This window comes from Mytilus galloprovincialis, chromosome 7 (assembly GCF_965363235.1).
Source record: "Mytilus galloprovincialis chromosome 7, xbMytGall1.hap1.1, whole genome shotgun sequence".
Lineage (NCBI taxonomy): Eukaryota > Metazoa > Mollusca > Bivalvia > Mytilida > Mytilidae > Mytilus > Mytilus galloprovincialis.
Window position 1 is genome coordinate 71097845 of NC_134844.1, and position 17229 is coordinate 71115073.

Sequence of the window (17229 nt, forward strand, 5' to 3'; positions counted from 1 at the left end):
ATTGCAAGAAAAAAAGCATTGCAATACGTTATCATATACCGATCGAGGAGTCTCTGAAATCTTTTTCTGAAGGAGCAAAAGTTTAATTTCATTTAGTATCTTGTGAGGAGTTGTCTTATTGGCAATCATACCACATCTTCTCTTTATAACTAAAGAAAAAGAGATACCATGAATAATTTGGGTAACCGAAAAAAAACTTTAAGTCGAAGACCCACTTCCCCTTTTCCCCCTAAAAAAGACCTCCAAAAGTCGAAAAAGCATTATTATCGAAAATTAAGAATTAAGCAACACGATAAATCCAAAACTCTAGGGCTGGACACATGTTATCCGACAGAGACAATAGTTCAATTCTACTAATATTGAGCTAATGGGTACTTACATTGACACATTTTTCAATAATTGAACTGAACTTTTTTTTTAAATTTGTAAGAAATCCGCAGAATTGAAAAAGAATCTACACAAAAAATGATACGCGTTAAAATTTAATAACTTAAAACAAATCAGGATATGAATATGTTAGTGTTTTCTATGTTAAAACCATCGCTAAATTTTTTATATCATTGGGCAGTAGGCAGTCGTCTAATTGTAACAACACTAAGAAAGAAGGGTTTTATTCGATAAGCGGGTCTTTACGACACATCTAAATGAAGTTATTAAAATCCGACAAATTCAATTTTAGCTGTTACGTTTCATTTGTGTTCTGGTTAATTTATAAATAGTTACAAAGAAAACAACACTTGAAATACTTATTATTTGTATTTCTCTAAAAATACGTGACTTAATGAATTCAACATGTGCTTTTGTTAACGATTATCTAATTTGGCAATACACACATATTTCCTGATCTCATTCAACACTAGATGTTTCCATCGAAATAAATTAATATACAGTAATTTATTTTTAGCAGAAATATCTATTTACAAGATATGTTACATACATAGTAAATATATATATGTATATCGGAAACTCATTATTTAGCGATAACAAGCATGACAAGTATATGATTAAATTTCATGTTTTATGTCAAACATCCTGTAATGTTGTCTTATGACATGTTTCCATTTTCTTTCAGCACGTGTGTTTGATTCATATCATTGGAAAACCCATGTCACGCTTCTATGAATGCGTATTCAACATGTTCAAAAGATTCCTTAACCATGATAATCTAATTGTATCTTCAACATAGTTTTTGCTATAAGTGTAATACTCAATGAGGATAATGACCTTTTTTGTTTTGTGACAGGGATATAAAACTGTAAAGAAGTGATGTGTGATGAAAAGAAGAGTTTAGAAACTTCCATTAAAGAAATCTTAAAAATCGGACACTTCGCTGATAATGTATAAGATATTCCTTCCTATATCTATATGAGAAAAAGACTTTTACGTACCCACATTTTCAGGCAATAGTTTTGAAATTGATTCCTCTACCATTATAGACATAGTAGGGATACTTTTTATACTAAGGCTTTTCTACATCAGGACAAATTAACCGTAGATGTATTTGACAAAACGTTTAAGAATTTTGGTTCTCAATGCTCTTCAAGCTCTTCTTTATTTGGCCCTTTTACACTTTTTTTGATTCGAGCGTCACTGATGAGTCTTTTGTAGACGAAACGCGCGTCTGTTGCAAATACTAAATTTCAATCCTGGTATCTACGATGAGTTTATTTTTGAAATTATTTTAAATCAAGTACGTTTTCCTTCGTTGAATAGCTCTGATTTATTGTTGGCGTTTTCATATATTGTTGGTCCGTTTTGTTTTAATAACTACGTCAATCATTGCATAATGATGTTGGATTTTAAAATATTGTAGACCTTGAATATTGATAAAAACAGATTAATTATCGAAACTGGCACAACAGTTTAAAGTACAATCAGTTGCGTTAAAGATGTTGCGTTTTAGTAAATTAGTAAATTACAAAATAGTGGTCTATAAAATTTGCATGTCGCATTCAGACATGCATTTATGGGTTCTTTGCATGTGTTTACGAAGAACAGAACAATGATGAAATAATCAATCCTTACATAAAAGATAAACTCTTAATATAAATATGACTTACTTATATTTTAACGTTTCCTTTATAATTTTGAATAAATAATGAAATGCACGCTTGAACGTTCCTAAAAAACGTAACACAAGAAATCTGCTTCTGGCGAACAAGATGTAATGAATATTATTCCAATAAAAATGTTCACTGACAAAGGATCTATGATATTGTTATATATCTCTATTTTTCTATGTCTGCTTGGTTCGCGGGGTTTCTATGCTATATTGTTGTATTTAGTTGATATAACCCAAACAAACCCATCCAAACCCTAAAAAAAAACCAAACAATAAAAATGTTACTGCTTTTCCCATATCATCATTGACTACTCCGAAAAGTGACGTATTAAATTAAAAGCCTGTTACTTTTGATAACTATTCAAACCACTGGGTCGATGCCACTGCTGATGGACTTTTCATCCCCGATTGTATCACAAGCCCAGTAATCAACACTTCGTTGTTGACATGAATATCAATTATATGGTAATTTCTATAGATTTACTGTTTACAAAAGTATGAATTATTCATGATACAAAGACGAAACGTGCGTCTGCCGTTTTGAGTTATAAGCCTGGTACCTTTGAACACTAATTGAATAGCCATAAGCAGTTGTCATGGTCTGGTTACTGATTTCCATATGTTGACAAATTAAACAGGATGCTCAACTTTAAACAATGCTATCATACTACTGTCTATCAGCACAACTCGTGTTTATAAAAGGACAAATTTTGTTCATGTACGCTCAAAACTTATCTCATTCTATGTCTTATAATTTTGTACATTAACACGCGCGTTTCAGCTACATTTGACTCATCTGTAGAGCTTGAATCAAACAGTAAGAAGCCTAAATCAGATAAGTAGTTTAAGAGGATTAAGTTCTGTTTAATGTCAATGCTATCTATGCAAAACCAGATATATATAATACGTTGCGCATCAAAACAAAGAAGGGTCTGATCACGATAACCAATGAGTCTTCTATCAATATTGCGTCAGCTAAATTTTACATTAGTTTGTATCTATCGGCATTTGATGCTGCAATATATATACTGTCTTAATGAACGATGTTTGACATTTTTGTCTTTTTTTCGGCCATGCTATTGTCTGTTTTATGACTATGTTTTTTCGACTTAACGTTTTAGATCGGCTCAATGGTATTCTATCTGCTTATCAACAGGCAACATGTTGGGCTTCTGTCTGATAAACTGTTATCAAATATATTGTATTGTTCTTAAGGATTTCAGCTATTTTTTAAAAGAGGGACGAAAGATACATGTACCAGAGGAGTAGACATATGAGAATAGTCAACATATGAAACTGAGCAACACGAACCCCACCAAAAACTGGGGTTGATCTCACGTCCTCCGGAAGAGTAAGCAGATCCTGCTCCACATGTGTCACCCGTCGTGTTGCTCATTTTCAACCCCGCTAAATATAGTCTAATTCGGTAAGTCCCATTCATCAATAGTGAAGGAGATTGTAGTTACGACATAAGAAACATATCCGATAACATCTGTGAAACGGTTTTTCCATAACGGTCAACCAACTCGTGATGGCGTCCGTTAATTTTACGAAGGGGTTATGTCAACTTCACATTTTGGAACTCTAGGTTTAATAGCTCCATTGTGAGCAGCAACCCTCTATCAAAGATATCATTATAGGAAATACAAGCGTGGGAATATCAAATCAATTGGGAAATATTTACTCCGTTTGCAGGCGCTGCTGGAATGTTGCTACATAGAAATGGAAAGTTGACAATTGGGAAGCTAAAATCATTTCGTTTGTCGTAAAAAAAGTTTTGTTTTCAACCGACCATCATTGTCAATTTTTAGATGTAAGTCAAGGTTTGATAGACAGTAACGTTTTCCCCATAGATTTTTTTCAGTCGAAATAAACTATACCGATGGACATCGTAATGGCATTATGACTCTTCATTTGATATCAATTTCAAGTAATACAGAAAACTGAAAATCTCTTATATTTTGCTTGAATCTGTAGAAGAAAAAAATTCAAAACATTGGTAACAACAAATTTGCATTTGCAATAATCCAAATAAACGTATAAACTATATTTGAGTGTGAATTCACATTACTATAAGACGTGTCATGGTACTTTTCTATCCCAAATTCATGTATTTGGTTTTGATGTTATATTGTTTATTCTCATCGGATTTTGTCTAATGCTTAGTCCGTTGCTGTGTGTGTTACATTTTAATGTTGTGTCGTTGTTCTCCTCTAATATTTAATGCGTTTCCCTCAGTTTTAGTTTGTTACCCCGATTTTGTTTTTTTGTCCATAGATTTATGAGTTTTGAACAGCGGTATACTACTGTTGCCTTTATATAAAAATTAATCTAAATAGTATAAAGTACATCAATAAACGTCAATGAACGGTTAAGGTGGTACCTAACACTACAGGGAGATAACTCTGTAAAATCAGCTCGACGTTTTAAATACGTTGTGTTGTAAAGGGAATATCAAGCTTCTCAATGATCAAAATAAGTGATTGTCAAACTGCTATATAACCAGTGTAATTTTTCTAATAAAACGGTTGGTTCAAATTTTTTGAAATTTTTATATTTTTGTAAAAGGGTCAAAGTAAATACTTTGTCAAAATTTTAAGAAAATTAAACGAGACAAATTAATTTTAGTTCAAGTGTTGGGTACCACCTTGAAATATAACATCATTGATGAAAAAAGATTATAATTTTTTAAAAGTTGTTGGTTCTTTTGTATACAATACAATAAAAACATAAAAAAAATGTATACGTAGTAATCTGATATTAAACTTGTCATGTTAAGATGAAAATAGACGGAAAACCCCAATACTTAAAAATACTTCTTCAATGATATTTATAATGAGTGGTAAGTAGTGGAAATCCGCACATATGATAAATTATGTTATCTATTTTTAATTAAATAGATGTATAAATGAAAAGTAAAACGTTGATATTTCATTATACTAGAAACTTATCAAACCAAGGCAACATGACAATGAACCAGATCAAATTCGTTGTAATTGTGTTTCTTTTAATAATAAGCGAGATACATGGTAAGAGTTCTTTTGGTTTACTATCTTCTTATGTATAAGCTTCCTATCTTAGGAACATCCCTTAATTGGGTAATGGAGAATATTTAATGGTAAAAATATATATAAAATGTTTTTTTTTTAATTTTTATAAGATAAATACAGAATCAGTTTATTATAAAGAATGTGTTTTCTATTATGCAACTCAAACTTCTAAAGTCGGCACGTTATTTGTTATCCTTTTATATTGAAATGTATTGTTGAACAAACCTTTTTAAATGTAACAAATTTAATTAAGACATTTCTGTAACAAAAACAGCATAGAATCCTTACTGGTCACATACGGGGCTACAACAATGTCTTTTTATTATGCTTCATCTTTTAACATAAGGTGTTCCTTTTTTTTTTTTTAAATCAGATTTGTTTTTTTTTCATTTTTATGAAAAAATAAAAAAAAAACTTTAGCTTTTCAAGAGTTGGATAACTTTGTTGTCAAAACTTATTACATGAAATAAATAAGACAGATTTACATACCAGAACTGAATATATTTAAACCGAAAATGTATTCTAACAAAACAGATACTGAAATGTGATAAAAACACTTCAGTATTTATCTTCATTTTATTTTCAATGGACTTCTTACAATGAAATAAATGAAACTTAAATAAAAACTGCATACAACAATGACAATGTAATGGAGTATCTAAATTACAACACTTGTTTATCTTTTATTTTTCAGATGCTTATTCTATTACTGTGCGAATAAATCAAAACATATCAGGAGTAATAGATGAAAGTGGTACACAAATTAAATGCTCATTCACAAGGCACAATGTTATTAAAATATTTGCCATCGAGTTCAAAGCTGAAAATGAAACTATTGTTACAATTTTACCAGACGATAAACCAAGATTTACAACAAAAGGACAGTATTTGGAAGAAAGAGTGACAGTGATGAATATAAGTAAATATTCTACTGAGGCTATTTTGACGTTCGTAAACCTAAACTGCATGGATCAAATTAACTACAGTTGTTCAGTTGTTTATCTTGACCAAAACAGTAAAACAGAAAGAAGAAACTCAGGAATGTCAACTCTTTTCGTTAAAGGTAATAATAATGTAGGCGTAAATAAAAAAGCTTACCATACCGGTGTGAGCCAAGGCTCAGTGTTGAAGACCGTACATTGACCTATAATGGTTTACTTTTTTAAATTGTTATTTGGATGCAGAGTTGTCTCATTGGCACTCACACCACATCCTCGTATTTCTATAAACAATATTTTATAGAAAAGGAAATTAAAATAAATATTAAACACATCTTGAAAATATCAAAATATACTATTCATATAACCACAGACTACAAGGATATGCATTCATAATACTTGTTGTGATTCATTATATGTCTACGATATACAACATGTATCATAATGATAAGATTTGTTTTTTGATTAAAAAAAAAAATAATAAAAAATAATGCTTGTACTTATTCATTATATGTCTACGATATACAACATATATCATAATGATAAGCAAACATAAATCATGGTTGATTTGAACTTTAGAATTTTCAATGGTAATTTTACATAACTTTAGTTGTATTGCTTTTTTAAAATGAAAAAAAAAAGACCAAAAATACGATTTTCTTATCTTTTCATGTAGTGTTTGTTGAACTTGTTTCTAAAAAGCGTGATACATTATGGCAAATGAATTTACAGTTGAATAAACAAAGTAGAGCCGTGCAAGGAAAACCCCTACTTAATTTGAAATAATTTTTTACGGTACACCGTTTTCGGAATTTATGTCATATTGCCTTAAACATTGGATCATTCCTGTGAACTATATAAGTCGGTTAATGTTAGAACAAATGTACGGTTTATATCGTCTGCCGAGAGAAACCAAGCTAACTAGTTATAATTTATTTTGCAGTTCCACCTTCCAAACCTGATGTTTTAACTATAGTTAGTTCACCAAAAGACGTCACAACTACACCGACAACGTTAGAAAATGCAACTTATCCTCATGTAACTGCTCGACAAAATAGATTTAAAACGACTATTAGCCAGATCAATTCGAACCAGCACACAACAAATGACGGGCAGTTTAAACATGAACCGTCATTTAACTCCACCATCTTACAGATAGGAGATGAAATAACATTTATTTGTACTGGAAATGTTGGAAATCCATCAGGTGTATTCATCTGGCAAAAATATAGGCATGGCGAAAATCCAACAAATTATACAAATATCACTACAACTATACAGGAGGTATCTGATATGTGCTCCTACAATGGAACAAGTACCTTGGCAATCCATGTAACTGCTGAGGACAACCAGGCCATCATTCGATGTATTTTAAATTCAACATTAGCGCTACCAAATGTGTATACAGATACAATACCACTGGAGGTTCAGTGTAAGTAGTTGTTCAATTTCTTTTCGATTATTACATTCTGCTACTTTTTTAAAGTAATTGAAATTACAAAAGTGAAACAAAATTGTGAACACTAACTTAGTTTTGTCTAGAAATGCAATATATGATCAGCTGGTATTGTACAATTAGATTATTCAATATGACCGGTTTCATAATATTCAATACATTAGTATGTTGTTTTTAATGCTGAATATGTATAATGGTTTGATTCTGGATTTTTATTTCCGCATATCTGTAAAATAGAAAAGGTTGGAAGATATGTTCTACAAATAAGTATTCTTTTTTTTATGACAGAAACACATTTGCAGTATATAACATGTACAAATTAAATGATTGTATGATATTATGGGAAATGTCTTGTGGTTTTATATCAGAGTAGCTTTCTTTCAATATCCAAATGTAAAAAGTCGTCATCAAAGATACGAGACTTACACTTTAGTACGCCAGACGCGAGTTTTGTCTTCACAAGACTCATTAGAGGCGTTCAAATAGCAATTACCTAGTTTACACTTTGACGTTTATATTAGTCACAAAATAGATAATTATTGATTGCGATCCTGTTTCTACTTTTCATATACAGATACTGTAGTAAATGAATATGTTTACAATGCTCCTTTCAAAAACACATCAATATGATCAAGATACCGAACATTTGTCAAGTGTTTTACTTTATATATAATCATGTCTTTAAAATTTCTTCTCCATGGGTGTTTAAAGTAATTTGATCTATGGAAAACATACATTAAGAACACTTAAATTCACTTATCAGTTCAGAATGTTTATGTATTTGAATCAACACAAACAACTTGATAGAATTAATATAAGCTGCCTTCTTTTATATTTCGAGAGCAGTATTCATACAAAGATTCAGCTAAAATAATGTATGTATGTAGGATATATGGTCTCCTCTACTGACAGCATATTGTTACTTTCATGAGCCTATCCATTGTGGCTGTATAGCACAAGTCGAATTCAACGCATGTTGCGATACATGCATGACGTATTTTCCGCACACTATTTTGGTGTTCATAAATTAATAAAATTCGTCTAATTTTAACAGTTCCTGATTATGATACTACAATAGAATCGAGACGAACAACGTTAGTTACTGCGGTAGGCAATGATGTTACAGATTCAACCAATCAACAAGAATTACAAAGTGCCGGTGGAGACATAGGTAATAATTGTTTTATCATGTTTAACATTTTCTATAACATAAGCATAACAAATGTGAAATTGTGAAAAAAAGTAGGATTTGAAATTTAAGTCATATGATATTTTGTAACCTTTCAAAACAGTTTTCTCTAGATCTTAGAAGTAAAAGAGGAATGTAAGATACCAGAGGGACATTTAAGGTAGCACAATACAAAGATTTTTTTACTTCCAATCACCAACCTTTGAAATGCTGTAACTTTTTTATGAATGCATAGAAAATAATAAAAGAGGTATATATAGATAGATAAAAGATTAATCTTTTAAATGCATGCAATATTTTTATTATGCGATCATTATGTAATCAATTATTATGTAATTAGTGGCAAAATCTGGGTAAGTTCACTTGAATGATTTTAGCTCTATCATCTCTTTACCTATGCAGAAAATTTTAACGAAATCTTAATCAACACATCCTGGGCTTCAAAAGGGTGTTTCAGATTGTCTCTATGGTATTTCATTCTCTCATCAATCTCCAATTAGAGTAAACATCCTAACCACATAAAAGAAGATAATGTTTAATTAGGTGTAAAATTTGTTCTGTACATTCTATCTGAAATCTGAGACACCCTTTTGTAGATAATGGCCATAGGAATAACATATAATAAAATCAACCCTCTAGGGTTACCTATGCAGAAGCTAATTTCATTTGAAAGTGGAAATTTGGTGAAAAATATTTTAGACACAGTTAACATAATAATTGGTTACATAATTGTTGTATACTACTAGCATTGCATTAATTTGAAAGAGTAATCTGTTAGCTATCCAAAACTACCACTTTTATAAATTTTCAAGCATTATTAAGAAAGTTGCAGCAGTTTAAAACTTGGGAGTTGGAGTTATAAAATCTTTGTATTGTGCTACCTTAAACTCACAGATCGAAAATGAACTGATAACGCCATGACTAAAAACGAAAAAGACAAATAATAGTGCACAAGACACAACTTAGAAAATTAAAGACTAAGAAACACGAACCCCACCAAAAATTGGGGTGACCTCATGTTTTCCGGAAGGGTATGCAGATCACGATACACATATAGCACTTATCGTGTTGCTTAGGTTATTACAAAGCCGGTAAATAGTTTTATTATAATATATGATTTTGTCTCTTTTCACAGGTATTGTTGTAGGTTTTGTTATACCTGTGTTGGTTTTGTTATTCATAATTGGAATTTGTTTATACAAACGAACGGGGAAAAAGTAAGTAATTGCACTAGATTTTTCATATTCATGATTAGATTTAAAACCGATACTGGTAGAGAATAAATCATTTACAGCTAAACAGCTTTGACAAGCACCATTTAAAAATTCATTAAACAATTATAAATAGTTGGCTAGACAAATGCATCAACTCATTGAAGGCTTTTAAGCAATAAATATAAAAATGGATGATGCCATGCTTATTTGCTTTTGCAAGTTTTGATTTTTTGACAAGTTTTAAAGTTGTTTTAGACTTATATTACCAACAGACTGTTGGTACCTCAAAGAGTATTGCTGTGAACCCTACTGACCGTTTTGTTAACATTTTCATATGAAGCAGACACAATCTTTTCAAAGACAAACAGATAAATCACTTGTAAAGTTATTTAAATGGTTGCTTATTATTTTATCCAAATGATCTTCAGGTAACGAATGCAACAGAACTATAAGGCCAGTCTCATATCTCGTTTGTTTCTTATCGTTAATGACACACCTGGATGTCACAAAACAGAATCTTTGACAAATTTGACGAATTTAACTTTCAAATTGTCATCCTAACTGTCCAAATCTTAGAAATTAGTTTACCTATGCCCCATTGCATTGCGTTTGAATATCCCAATTAAAACGTCAAGCTCAAACTCACATACATGTTCTCACAATACGTGTTTGAGCTTTCAATTTTGCCATTTTGCTACACGGGACTTATATCCAGGCTTACAAACTGTTTCAAAAGATTTAGTAGGAATCCGGTGTGTTATCGGCTTAACATATAATTTGGTTACCCGCATGAATTGACTGTCCTTTACGTTTGGTTTGTGTCTCCACCCACTTATGACACGTGTTTGCATATTAGACCTTTTTATGTCATAACAGTTTTCCGAAATGCATTTTTACCGACTATGTCTTTTTAATGATTTTGACATTTTCAGCTCCAATCAGTCTATAACCTTTGGGTGTTAATTCAATTTCATCAGTTAATGTTTGTAATCTTTATTTCCATTATCTTAATTGATTGGTGAGATTTGAAAATCAGAAAATTACTTCTACTTAAAGTAAGTAAATTATCATGAAATGAATTTTCTTTCAGGAAAGCCAGTCGATACCAGGTTAATGAAAAAGTTAATATTAGCCAATCAAAACAACCGATCCATTTTAAACAAGTTTCTTTGGCAGATAATTATGAGAAAATTCCGTTGAAAATTGATACTGGAAAAGAGACAACGACGGTTGACATTGATGACATTAAAAAGCAGAATATGGTATACATAGAAACACAGGAAAAAGATGATGAAAATAAATTTTCCACGTATGTATTAGAAACATATTTTTAAAAACGAAGCATGATCACTTTTATAAATAACCAAATTTGATGGGTCAATCTTCTAATACCTGGTTTCCAAATTAATGACAATGTCATTCACAAGATACTTCGGTCACTTATCATGCTAATATATAAAAAAAATGTCATTGATAAGGGCTTTTTTTGTAGCTGAGTAATATAAAATGTGGGTATAGTTTCTTTAACTTAAAGTTAATTGATATTGATTCAATGTTGCAGGTCAAATAGCAATGATCTTATTGTTAATGGCTATTTTAGCATTAGTTTAATTTCTTTAAAGCAATTGGGAGGAAAGACTTTGAATCTACAGCGCTTATCCTTAATGTTGATGTGATAGTTGGTACTTACGTAACGCTTTTAGAAATTAACAAACACTGTGTCAATCTATGTTTATCATGATATGTGTTATCATGTTCAGTATTTAACAACATACATTGTCTATACCAGCTCTTAATGAAGTGTATCAACTTTTTCTAATTTCATCAAATTCTACAAAAATGAAAGCATTGATATTGTAATAAAGATAGCTATAAACACGGTTCCATGCTTATGACAGGCATACAATTGTTGGAGTTAGTCGAGTTTGAGTTCATTACTTCAATGTTAGCTCGATTATATTGATAACAAATGTGTAAAAAAAATTAAATATAATTGGTACATTCAAGGCACGTCACACAAATAACACACATGTGTTAGTTTTTACCTAAATAGTAAACATAATATTTCTGCCAAACAGCCTGGTCTTTATTTCCAAAACGCAATCAGTGTCTAGAATTAGAATATAACAATTGTTATCGTTATGAATGTATAATTCAGGTTTCTTGATTGAACCTAATAACATAATAACAATAAACATTTTTTTACGTCTATTTAGGTTTCGCAGAAATTCCCCATTCCAAAATACAGAATATGCTCAAGTGAACGAAAAAGATAAAACACAGTATTTAAACAATACGCAGACCGAATCAATTTCTATTCAGAAGGGAATGCAATCTCAGGATTCAGAAAAAGACATTAACGACCATTCTGCAGAGAAAATAAACAAACAACACCTTAGTGGTATATCACTTGACATTAAAGAAACAATCGATTCGTAGGTAATCTAAAGGCTTACTTTTATATTTCAAAATCTCAATCTTTTTATTATAACAGATGATCCATGCAGAGAGGCTGTACAATAATTGACCACATGATTGGTTTAACAACCAGTCGGAACTTCTGTTAAACGGCGTCGATGTTGAGTTTTTGACAAACTTTGAGCTCACTTTTAACATAAAGATATGTAAATATGTTGCGAAAAATTGTACACTTATGTTGTTATAATTATTACATGTAAAATTCATTTTGTTTTTGTAACCTTGTAATCAGTCTATTTATCAGGGTTAGTTCTGTTTTGACTATATTCCTATTAAAATAGAATGATGGTGAAATTGGCTTTGGTTTAAATTTGGTAAAATCTCCCAGTGCAAGTTTTCTACCACTAAATCAAAAACCAAATTAATACGATGTGTATGTGTCTTAACTTACTAGCAACATACTTGTAGTTATAGACAGGAAATTAAATAGACATGTGATTTTATCCTATTCCTGAATGCTACATTATGTCTGTGTGTCCATCTGATGATCACGTCGACCCTGATTTGTTCAGGTTCTAGAGTTATGTGATTCCCGATTATTTTTGTTTACTTTGTATCGATAAACAAATAGTATCACTGTATGAATTAATGCATTGGTTACCGAATTTGGTCCCAAAACGAATTCAAATTTGGTTTGTAAAATATATGATTTTTTTGGAATCAGCGCGTTTACCGGCAAATACCATATGTCACAATTTGGCCGAGAGTAGCGGAGTCACCCGAGGATTGCCGATTGCGGCAGAAACATGACTATTGTGTTTTAGAATAATAGTTTGAAATTTAAAAGGACGTAAATCAATTGTATATATAAAAAAAATCAATTTCTATGGATGATTTGTGAAAGTTTTGGCTATTTCTATAGTATTTTATAACAATAATAATCGTCACGATGCATCTTCTAAAAACACTTTGACATTACTTTGTTTTAATTTAAATCATCATAAGAACATATCAAATTGTATATATATATAAACTTTTAAGTTTTTAAAGCACTTTACACATATGAAACATAATGAGTACAAGTGGGAAATATGACTTTAGTCATGACCCGCTGATAAGATATGTCCTATTACCTAATTGCATAGTCACATGCTTTGACAAACAATAATTTATATATAAACTATTTGTAAATACAAAGTGTATTATATCTTTAACAATATAGTTTGCGTAAATTTACATTATTTTTGTTATAAGTTTAAGTAGTTCGTGACCACAAGTCAATAAAACCACACGTGCGTAATTGAAAATAATTGTAGACATTTTCCAATGAAGAGGCGACTGAAAGACATTTTTATCAATACCAAATATATTTATCAAATATGGACTTTTGACGAGGTCAATACGTTATATATGGACCTGTTCAGATTATTTTGACCCAAGACGAAGTCAGAGTGTCAATATAATATAACAGGTCCATACATAACGTATTGACTGAGTGAAAGTCCTTAATTTTTATATTACATCTGACATGTACATACTGTATTAGGAAAAATACAAGACTTTTAACATGTTATAGAGAATATTTTTATTTAAAACTTCATAGCTTGTTGCATTAGGATTCTTATATTTTTATCGTCTGCATTTTACATACAGTTCTTGAAATCTGAAAAACTTGCAAATTTTCTTTTCTGATGCAGCGCTTCCTTTGTGGTTGTTATTGTGACCTCATGACGTCACAAATCTAAATTTAGTAATATTTTCATATAGACCATCAATATACGTATTAATAGAAACAAGGCTTCAAATACGTAAAATAATCCTTAAACACGTGATCGTCATATTCAATAAAAAGAGTAGAATGCTACACCACATGTAATATTGAATTATAAATCTTAATTGGTAACTGGTGCAGTTAATTCGTACCATTAATGAACTATTTGTTGCTTTTGTCATTTTGTCAAAGTGATATTGTTTTGTTCATTATCAGTTGTGTATGTTAATGATAAATATCTTCTTGTTATCTTATATGTTACATATTTATTAACAATCTTTTGTTGTTGTAAATTTTATAAAATAATCTGTAGATTTTCATAATTATTTTCTTACTTTTTTTCGATTTACTTTGTCACTTATGATAACATTTGTGACTTGGATGGATAGTTGTCTCATTGGCACTCATACTACATCTTCTTATATCTATTTCGTTGCTTTAAATTGATTTTGCATTCATCTATTTATAAGAAAAAAGAAAACAAGTCAGCAGTATTCTCTTACTTTACTTTGGTGACTATGTTGAACGCATCTATCTCATTGAACTAGAGATAAAGGATACTACAGATACAGTTAAGTCTGTCTCATATCTTGACTTACACCCAGAAATTGACATTGATTAAAAAAAAAATCTTATTAAGCTATGAAATAATAGATATTAATGCCTGAAAGTGTTAAAATTGATATTTTTTCACTTTAAATTATTATTGGATTTTAAGTCATGTTATCTTTTTGTCTTCCCAGATATAAGAAGATGAAGTATGAGTGCCAATGAGACAGCTCTCTCATTCAAGTCATAATTTGTAAAAGTAAACCATTACAGATTAAAGTACGATCTGCAACAAGGAGACTCGTCTCATATCGAAATATATAGTGGCCCAAAAAAATGACAGGTGTAAAACTATTTCAATGGGGAAAAAACTGTCTAATTTATATAAAAAACAAAAAACGAGAAACAAATACACGCAGGATTTGATATTTACCTTTCTATGTTTTTTTGTACTTATGCAAGTATATATAAGAAAGAAAATGTGGTGTAAGAAAACTATGCACAAGAGACCAAATGATTTTACCAGCATGTATTTGTAATAAAAAAAATCCGTTTCTGTGTATGCTGGCGGTTTTTTTTTGTAGCAGTTCAGTGTTTCTGTTATTCTGTTGTAGTCCTCTAATAGTTGTTGTGTTTCCATCGATTATGGTCTCTGACCAGGATTTGTTTTCACCTTATCGATTTATGACTATTGAAAAGCGGTATACTACTGTTGTCTTTATTTTTTTTACAATATCAGGGGAACACATATTTACTGCAATCCACGATATTATAGTAATACACCAAGACGTAACATAATCGTGTTTTTGATAAAAAAAACTCCAGTTTGGTTATGTTTAAAACGTTACCAGTATTTATATCTCTCTTACTATTGATATGCGCAATTAATGTTTCAATGTAAACGGTTTTATGTTGCTTGAAAGAGGTGTGCAAGATACCAAAGGGACATTCGAACTTATATATCTAAGATGTTGTCGTAACTACTTGATTTTCATGAAAACATGGAGTCATAATAGTATTACGGTAACTGATATAATTGTTTAAAATATCAAATGATTTGTTTTAAAAAATTCAAAATTTATCCTTTCTAAAATTTTCCATTAAGCAATTTATTTGTTCTAATCATGTCATTTAAAGTAAAATCGTTAATTTCGTCATGTTCTTATGACATACATTTTATCGAATTAATGTAAGGCAATGTGACGGCAACCGATCAATCCAATTAACATTCCCGACTGTAGTATTATCCAGTTTATTAAGAGTTGTTGCCAAATAAAAATAGACCAAGACCAATATCGATATTAAATATAGATCTCTATCTGTTGTTCTTAAAATTTAAACGAAAATTTCAAAATAAATAAAAAAATATCTATTCAATTTAAGCTATAAATAATGAAAATCCTGGTAACCTTTAAACCACTTAATCATTGGTATTTTGCCCAAACAAAAAAATATTTTACACAGAGATAATAAACATACTTGACTTTTTCTAAATTTTTATGTTCAATCATTGCCCATTTATTGACAATTCTACTGCAATATTATTTGTTACGACCATTTTTAATTGAATAATTCAATCCATTGTCTAAACTTGTGCAAAAAATAACGTATTAAGGGTCTTGTAAATGCAACACAAAATATCATCAAAACATATCATACCTCCCCTATTTCTGGGAAAATATCCAAGGAGTCTTATTGTATTAGTTTAATCGTAAAACTGCCCAAACAATTTCATTAAAAATAATTTGTTTCAATACAGGTGCAGATAGACAAAGAAATTCAAAGACAATTCCGTTCTCTCGTACTATACATCTCTTGCTTATAAATTTTGCCATAACATAACATCATATTAATGTTTACTTTCCTATTCAACTCAAAAAATATCAATTCGTTTTTTTAAATCAACAATCCACATTTGAGATTAATATTTGTCATAACACAATCACCTGCTTTTTCTTCTTCAATAAAAACAATTATTGTAAATCGTTTATACAATATTCAATAGAAATAGAAATAGAAAGTTTATTGAACATCTCATTCATATCTTGATACGTGTGCTTGTTTTTAAAATCAATGAAACAGATGGTTGGTAAAAAAACATATTTTTGTACTTTACGAAGTGAAGACATTTTGATTGAAACAATATACGTTAAAGAGTTCTTCAATCATGACGATCGTTTGGATTAGCATTTTCGTCAAACACCCGAAGCGAAATAATACAACAAGACTACAAGACAAGAGAGGGGCAAAAGACATCAGAGAGACAATCAAACTCATAGTTCGATAATAAACTGACAACGCTATGGATAAAATTGAAATAGACAAACAGACAAATGATAGTACACATGACACAACAAAGAAAATTGAAGACTAAGCTACACGAAAACCACCAAACGCTGGGGGTGATTTCAGGTGCTTCAGGGTAAGCAGAACCTGTCACATAGGTGGCACCTGTCGTGTTGCTCATGTTAAAAAATCAAAAATAATCTCGGCGGTTGAAGCTGATAAGACAAAATTAGGTCAATTTTTTAAATACATTTTCTGATCATCTAATATAGACTTTCATTGCAACGCCTACGACC

The 17229-nt window shown here is 30.4% G+C and overlaps 1 protein-coding gene across 2 annotated transcripts; it reads left to right on the forward strand.

Annotated features, from left to right (window-relative positions):
* The first annotated feature begins 5013 nt into the window (after window positions 1–5013).
* Window positions 5014–12755, forward strand: LOC143083595 (uncharacterized). Of its 2 annotated transcripts, none has more exons than XM_076259863.1 (7): window positions 5014–5091; window positions 5807–6175; window positions 6994–7482; window positions 8561–8677; window positions 9831–9912; window positions 11000–11218; window positions 12404–12755. In XM_076259863.1, the coding sequence occupies exons 1-7, from the start codon at window positions 5028–5030 to the stop codon at window positions 12405–12407; spliced, it is 1344 nt and encodes a 447-aa protein (XP_076115978.1). In that variant the 5' UTR covers window positions 5014–5027; the 3' UTR covers window positions 12408–12755. The 2 variants fall into 2 exon arrangements, with proteins under 2 accessions (XP_076115978.1, XP_076115977.1); XM_076259862.1 differs by lacking the exon at window positions 12404–12755 and adding an exon at window positions 12126–12387.
* Window positions 12756–17229: the final 4474 nt, after the last annotated feature.